General features: G+C 39.2%; 1 protein-coding gene across 1 annotated transcript in view; it reads left to right on the forward strand.

Annotated features, from left to right (window-relative positions):
* The window catches only part of LOC136866836 (U-scoloptoxin(16)-Ssd1a), a 49,263-nt gene extending 45,535 nt beyond the window's left edge, over positions 1-3,728 (forward strand). The window contains exon 4 of the mRNA XM_067143940.2: positions 3,547-3,728. Within this exon, the coding sequence (XP_067000041.1) occupies positions 3,547-3,640 (94 nt within the window). The 3' untranslated portion in view covers positions 3,641-3,728. The remainder of the gene's footprint in view (positions 1-3,546) is intronic.
* Positions 3,729-8,883: the final 5,155 nt, after the last annotated feature.

Here is an 8,883-nt window from a genome sequence, read left to right on the forward strand (position 1 = left end):
TTTAACTTCCCTATCGTAAATACGATGCAAATCTGCATAAATAAATTTGTAGGGGTCTGTAATTTCCTTTGTTTTGCCATATTTTGATATATTTATCCGTTTTAGGTGAACTTAAGGCTGAATCAGTGGTTTTAGGTTTAGTGTCTGTTCGTTTCTTCCACCATCACGGGTAAATGGCTGAATAGATCTGGACCAAACTATATATTTAGAGTCTACTCTTTGAGAATCAAGTTTTTATATGCATATGATTTAATAATCATTGAATAGACTGGTTTATCGGAAGACCAGAAGAGTTCTTTTTTTCTCAATTTTCTCTTACTCTATTGATTTTCTAAAAAAATCTGTATACTATATGTGAAACGTCACTTAATTTTAAATATTTTTTGTTATCTACATAATTTCGCTTACTCTTCAAATGTCGGAGAAAAATGCTCTGCAGCCATTTACGAATATAAATCGCAGACCTACAGTGAATTTACTGGTCGCCATCATTCCTGTAAACTCGTGGTTGTTTGTTGCGCGGAAGGCGTTAGAGCCATCAAGCTGTCATTCCGAGATATATTTGCGGAATACCGTTGAAGGTTACAATCGTCTTCGAATAGTGCTAAGCGCGGTTATTAATATTTGAACAGTACCGCGAAGTGTAGCCCATTATTTCACACTGTAAGGTATTTTCTGTTATTTGCTGTAGTTGTTACAGTATTTCTCCTTTACTTTCGGTTTCTTACCTCTACATTGCCTCTTTAGGCTTAAGTAATAACTTTATAAGTCATCTTCTTATATGAATACTTTACATGTCTCGCGGCCAAATTTCTCCTTTGTTACCGCTTTTACATAACCGTAACTCATATGATCAGAATTTAGTGAGTGACATCTCATTTCTCAAACACATCCACATGGTATTTATATCTTTTACCTATCCGGCTGTCCTGTCTTCAGTTATATTCAACTTTCTTAACTGACGTAATTTCTGCCTGAATTTCTCCGTATATATGGAAGTGTAATCCCGGAACCTGGACTCTACTTTCTTTGAGTCATATTATGCATTCTTTCTTTCGTGCATTTTCTCTTCTCAGTCTATGATTTCGCTGATTATGTTACATAACGTATTGTTAACTGGAACTTGCTTAGTGTCAGTGGGTTGATTGTGACATTTTTGAGAGTTGGTGCCTTTTACTATGGCCATTAAAAATTGAACTGTCGTTGGAAACTCATCGTGCAAAGCTGAAAAACACCAATCCGCATCTAGGGCATCTTAGAATGCTTCTGTACGTGAGAAATCCAAGGAGCGATGCTACGTTCAGCTCGCAGAGAGAACGTCATTGTGAATCTAGGGCTTCTGAGGCTTCTTAACAATGTTGATTTACGCCCCACGGTTTCTGAAAATGCCGAGGAGGCGGATATTTTGTGCAGCAAGTGTTCTTTTATGTACAGGTACATCTACCGACAAGAAATGTGCAGCTTTTCACTAGGGGCAACACTTCAAATACCATCGAAGTGAGGCAGAATCAAACCCATTACTTTGGAGCAGCTAGCCAACCCTAGCTGACCAGCACAGCAAGACTGCTTTACAGCGTGAGGTCATGCTCACTACCGACAAATCTGAGAAGAGAGGGGCTCGATATTCAGTGTGGGATGTTGATCAAAAGCCAAAGTTATGCTCTTATAGCAGGGCCTCTCGGTGGTTCATGCACTGTGCACAGTGCAAAAGACGACTTTGCTTGGTTGACCAGAGTGCAGACCCCCACTCCTCGATTTGGACCAATAGCGCTGTCTCTCTCTTTCCCCACGCCTGTCTCGCTCACTCCGCCTGTCTCCCTCTTCATCATTTCCTCCGTAGCGCTCCAAATCCGAGACGAGTTGAGCCGAGTTGAGCCGAGCTTAGCCGAGTAGCCCAGGGACGAAGCGTTGGTCCGAGCCGAGCCGTGTGGGACCGATGCGCAGTGCACGAAGCTCTTGCGCCTCGATTGCACGCGTGATACTTTGGGCGTTTGAGAGGCTTTGGTTTAGAGGATCAGATAGTACCGTTTAAGTGAAACTTCTTTCGATGGATGAAGAGAAACCGGTAGAAAGATCAGTTCATTTAGACGAGAAAACCAAACCACTAACGAATGTTTGCTCGCGTTAGCAGAACGACGAATTAGCTGTACTTCATCAAACGAAACACAATTGTTCAGCAGAAATTGAAAAAACGGCCAGTTCAGTAAAACAGATCAGAGAGCACTGATGAAGATGACAAACGCTTAACAGGAGATAGAGCAAGATTCATGGAATTAAACTTAATCTCAACAGAAGTTAGATAGCTCACTGTCCCATCGATGACATTCAGCACCTAAAATTAGATCTCTAACGGTAGCACGAATCAGAAGGAATTTCCTATTCTATGGCAACATTGATTGAATTCCATGGTTAGTTCATCAGAATCTCAAATTTATCTACCAAAAAGGACACATGTCAACTTTGAACATTTTATTCAGTCTGTGAGGTGCTACAATTTCGCTAAAATTCATATGGCTGCTAATTATGCTTGTGAGCATGTTATCCTTAGCTGACATTTTTGCTAAATTCACTTTCCTAGTAAGTTCCTTCAACATCTCCTTAGTGTCGCAACCATTCCTAACACTACTTCCTTCTAACCTGAACCTGGTCCTTAATCTCTTTATTTTCCTATTATAATGGGTCCTTACCACCTATAAAGAAACATACCTGTTTTCACACTCCTCAACTTTTGTTTTAAATACAACCAGTAGGCTGTTTAAATGTTTTAACCATTTTCCACCGATCATAATTACTTCTTAAAAACTCCCTCATACCAATCTTGTCAACTATACGACACTGCTTAATAGTTCTACTTTTACAAACTTCCTTTCTACGACTGAAACTGCTTCCTCATTATACCATCTATTACTTCACCTTCGCTATATAGTTCGTCTGGTGTTATCAGCACCACGTTTACGATTTTCTTCCCCCTAGTTGGTTCCATCACTTTTTGATTCACCTACCCTTCCGATATTAACTTTTTCACCATTTGTTGATCATGTTTTCTGTTATTCTCAGTCATTCTCAGTACCTTTCCCTGCTAGCTTCTCAACTCCTGCTTGGTACATAGCCCTCATTTCATTCAAATGCTTGTACATATAGCCCCAGCATAACCTTGTGGCAAAATTTGAACCACTTAGAGCTATAATTTGAGTTAGCGCGCTTTTTGATGCACTGTGCGTGGCACTTATCCTACATTTTAACATCAGACTCAATATTTGAATTTGCAGTTTCCATTTACGGATATTTTGATATTTATTATTATTATTATTATTATTATTATTATTATTATTATTATTATTATTATTATTATTATTATTATTATTATTATTATTATTATTATTATTATTATAGTATTTCTTCTCTTGATCAAAGGAATTTGAAAGCAAGTAAATTTACAACGGCGGAAAATAACCAAGCATTTTCTCAGCTACTATTAATACTTATAGAATAATTATTTTCAATATGTCTGTAAATTAAAAACATGGCCTTCTCTTCATGTTTCAGATGTCCTGCTATTTTAGGACACCCTCCTTGCCCTGTGGTTGAAGACAAAGATGTCCTGTTCCCTGAGTGCTGCTTACGGCTCCATTGCAGCTAATGCTGCTAGCCGATAGCTATCGCAAGAGACGTAAATTCCCCACCTTGCTGCATCCATACTATTATTATTGTCATTATTATTATTATTATTATTAAATAATCAAATAAATTGAACAGCTCTAACATCAATTAATAAATCTTTCCCCTCGTCGACATGTTTGTAAGTTCCTTGAAGATTGCATAATTTTTGAGGAGTATTTTTGAGACAAATTGAACTCACTGCCCTGTAAATATGAACATGCGTAGGTGCAAGAAGCTACGAGACACGCCGGTATCAGAGTGGTTAAATAATGTTAAAACTAAGAATGCTCATGTGTACTGACGTACAAAGGACATAGTGTCGATGTAGACGTAATTAAATACCACACTGTACTGAATATTATCTGTAATAGGTTACTGTAACAAGAGCTCCAGTATTTATTTAGAGATACGGCAAACTCCCGATCATCCGGGTGCGGATTATCCGTGCACCTGTGCGGTTTATCGAATTATTATTTCCGTTAATTTTTGTCACGACATTTTGATTGCGTGTGAGCTGCGTGCTCGTATTGGCGGCGTGCTTTGTTCAAGAACTAAACACTAAAACACGTACTGTAGAATAGAATAGAACAGAGTACTCCCATCCCCTAGTTCCGGATTGGATGAAACGAAGGAGAGAGCACTCTTTGATTGCAATTCATTTAAGTTTGATACATGCATTACATTATCCTCTTATAATTATTTGACTATTACTACACTAAATATAATTTATTTTGTCTTAGACGTTACCAATGCTATACTGTCTAGGACAACATGTATCTTTCCTTAGCTTATTTATAGCTTACTTTTGTGACACAAGTCTTTTTGGAGTAACCTACCATTAACCCGCGAGGGGTCGCTATATGAGATTTTCTCTCATATTATGTTCTGTTGTGATATTACTTCACAGTGATGAAAGGGAGGTGACTGTTCCCTCTTCTAGCTGAGTTTATAACTGTCGTGAGTAGAGCGATTCACATTTGAAGGGTAAACACCCCCTCCCCTAGTCAGAACGAAGGTTCCTATATATCCGTGCGCGCTGTGTGAGAGTTTCTCTCATCGCGTGACCAATGGCGTTGCTGTTATGTTGAAGTGGAGTGGAAAACTTACTCCTGTTGTACGCCTTAGTATTTGTATTATGAGCACTTCTTGTTTTTGAAAATGTTATTGTGTTCAGAAACCTTGCTTTTTACGTAAATGTTACTAGATATAATGCATGTGTGAGATTTTATTTTTTTCAACTCCAGGACTAAGTTATTTTTATGTACATTGCATAAGTTATTTTAAGTAGCAATTTCTGTCTTTAATAAACAGCTAATCATTTCATATTTATGTCCGACCCCATGGCTAAATGCTTAGCGTGCTGGCCTTTGGTCACAGGGATCCCGGGTTCGATTCCCGGCAGGGTCGGGAATTTTAACCATAATTGGTTAATTTCACTAGCACGGGGGCTGAGTGTATGTGTCGTCTTCATCATCATTTCATCCTCATCACAATGCGCAGGTCGCCTACGAGAGTCAAATCGAAAAACCTGCACATGGGGAGCCGAACTTGTCCTCGGACACTACCAGCACTAAAAGCCATACGCCATTTCATTTATTTCATTCTTATCTAAAATATATAAGGTAGAACTTGCGTTTGATTTCAGTGGTAAATTTCAGCCTTAACGCCCCACAAAACCGTGAAAAATGTCACTTTTATTTTAATGTGAGAGAAAGTCTCACGCGCGACCACTCGCGTTACATTTTGGCTAGCGACCACTAGCGACCACTCGCGAGTTAACAACATGCCTTACTTAACAGCTGAATGTCCGACTCGTTGGCTGAATGGTCAGCGTACTGGCCTTCGGTTCAGAGGGTCCCGGGTTCGATTCCCGGCCGGGTCGGGGATTTTAACCTTAATTGGTTAATTCCAGTGGCCCGGGGGCTGGGTGTTTGTGCTGTCCCCAACTTCCCTGCAACTCACACACCACACATAACACTATCCTCCACCACAATAACACGCAGTTACCTACAAATGGCAGATGCCGCCCACCCTCATCGGAGGATCTGCCTTACAAGGGCTGCACTCGGCTAGAAATAGCCACACGAAATTATATTTATTATAACAGCTGAATTATGAATATAATGACACGACAATATAACAATTATATATTACTACATTTTAATATTTTTTTCTCGTCGCCATAAGACCTATCTGTGTCGGTGCGACGTGAAGCCCCTAGCAAAAAAAAAAAAAAAAATTAACCTGCTAGTAATTGTATTCATTATTCTAGGACACGCAGGTATCCATCTTATCCTTATCCTTCATTACTGTCGTTTGTTTATTTAATATTTTAGCAATTGTATAGAATTCTCTCCCTCTCTATTTTTGCTTTATATTCGCTTCTCAGATATTTTACTCTGAGTACTTCGTAAACCATTTACTGTATAGCAATTCTTTGTTAATGTTCTGTGAAAGCAGTCATGGCTACGAAGTGAAAGAAAGTGATTTTAACTTTAAAACAAGCGCTTGAATTAATTGAAAAGTTCGGGAGAGGAGAATCAGTAAAGATATTAGCGAATGATCATGGGATTGATGCCCGTGTGCGACATGGAAAGTGTTGAAACTCCCGTAATGTTATGTTGAACAGGGAGATATGTGATGATGTTGCACTTCGTATTTTTATTCGAAAGAACGTAAATAAATCTCGAAAGCAAAAGAACATTACTGATTGTTTTTCGCCAAACGATAAAATTGACGTTTTGCACAATTAAAATGCACAAAGTCTTATTCTCCGGTTTTCAGTTATTCGTGCGAATTTGCCCGATGATTATCCCAGATAATCAAGAGTTTGCTGTAATCTAAAGCTCGAATGTGGAATTTATTTTGACTTAGTGAATAACCATAAAATGAAATACCAGCTGAATGAAGTAGAGATTATAGGCCTTATGATTGGTGCTCGTGGCACAACACCTGCCTTGTTTGTAGAATTCTGGAAGAAGTTCGACCTGCCTATGAACAGCATTGAAAGAATAGTTACCACCACTATACGTGGATCTGTACACATCCTGAAAACTCACCTGTTCGGTCCTCCATAATTTAAAAAATTCCTATCGCTACATTTCTATGTGATAAAAACATTCTCTATCCTGACATGCTTTACTTTGTCCATTGTGGCAACCCGCAATTGCATGAAGTCGTTGATTCGTTCAATAAAAATATATAATGGTAATAGAAGTGGATAAATATGAAACATGTCAAAAACATAGACATTAATGATCTATATAGGGAACTAAACTTTCATCACAGAAATATACATATCGTTTTCTTTAAAACTCTTTGCACCGAAATCTTCCAATATGTCGACTGTTGTCTCCCATCAGAATAACACATTTACGTTCTGTGATAAAATGTTTCATTAAGATGTTTTAGTGTGCTATTCTGATTAATTTACAGTATATAAAAACAAGGGCACGTAGGTGCGATAAAATCAAAGTGATAATAAGAAGATGCTAAATTGTGATAATGGACATCTATTGATTAGTTGACGTTCTTGATATTCTTATACCGGATTGGCCATTGGAGCCAAGAGCTAAATAATCAACATTAAATTTGGCTGAAAATGACAGTGAAATTGAATCATGAGCCAGTGAGCTCGCATTTGCGGACAACAGAGCTCCTGGAAGAAACTATCCTTATATTGGTCTGTTCTCAGACCGAATTTACTGTACAGGAGTGAACGCTGGGTGGGTTCACGATATCTTGCTCATAATTTGAAAGTAATCGACGTGAAAGTAGTGAGAACGATTGCAGGTGCGATTAATGACAGGTGGGTATTCAGAATGAAGAGATAAAGGCTAAGTTCGGAATGAACTCGATGGATGAAGTTGTAGGTATAAATCTGCTCTCATTGTGGGGTCATGTGAACTGAACGGAGGAGGATAATTTACCTAGGAGACTAATGGACTCGGCTATGGAGAATAACTGGAGTGGAGGGACACCAAGGTGACGATGTTAGACACGGTTTTTAATGCCATAATGGTAAGAGATGTGAAACTAAATGAGGTCACAGAGCTATTTGGGAGAGATTTTTGGAGACGCGTAGTTATTTACAGAGGTTTGTAGACGAACGCTGAATGGCATAACAGTCTATAACGAAGATGTATGTACGTACAAATGATGAGGCAATACATCACGGAATACTGGAGGTAGAGAGGTAATGATTGGCACACATGATTAGCATGACATGAAATTTTGACACCAAAATAAAGTACACAAAATGACCAACAGATAGCGCTGGATAGGAACACGTCAGGTATAAATGGCCACACATGCCTGATATGACATCGGGTTTTATTGACACTAACAAAGTGCACAAACAGGCCAACAGATGGCGCTGGACAGGAACACTTCAGTGATGCCGTATGAGACCCGTGTAAGGTATGATAGGAGCTGTCGTGAGAGAGGGCGTCTGCAATCGCGACATTTCATGCTTGGCCCCCGACCCCATTCCGTCTGATTATTGGTTGTGGGGTTACGTGAAGTCGCGAGTCTACCGCAATCGTCCGACCTCATTAGGGATGCTAAAATATAACATCTGACGGCAATTTCTCACCATACCTACGGATATGCTGTACAGTGCTGTTCACAACATTGTCCCTCGACTACAGGTATTAATGACGAATGGCGGCTGACATATTTAATATGTGTTATAAAGAACATCGTCTTTGCTAAACCTCCATTGCTATGCTAATTATTGCTTGTGTATCGTATGAAGCGCCATCTATTGGTTATTTGGTGTGCTTTATTTTGTTGCCAATAAAACCCGATGTCATGCCAATCGCATGTATCAGTTATTACTTCTCTACCTCCAATATTCGGTGAAGTATTGCCTCGTCAAATGCTAACGGATTTTTAGGTCACTCTGTATCTATATATAGGTTTGTTTCAGATGATGATCATCAAGTAAGGCAACCAATAAAATTCGTTCGCATTTTGGCTTCACAAAGCACCTGACAGATAGATCACAGTTCCCATCAACATCAAGGACTTCTTCCTCAGGCTCTGAAGTTCCATGAATCAACCTGTGGAAGAACTATGCGGAATGTGGGCCACGTCATTTATCCATTTAATCTGGTATACGTTTGAGAGTTCCGAATTTGGGGATCGGAATGGGCAGAGCCATGAAAATAGGCCGGCTTGTTTCCTAATCAAGATAATAGTGTAATAGGTGACCTTAGCCAT

The sequence above is a fragment of the Anabrus simplex genome, chromosome 1, assembly GCF_040414725.1.
Source record: "Anabrus simplex isolate iqAnaSimp1 chromosome 1, ASM4041472v1, whole genome shotgun sequence".
NCBI classification, from domain to species: Eukaryota; Metazoa; Arthropoda; class Insecta; order Orthoptera; family Tettigoniidae; genus Anabrus; species Anabrus simplex.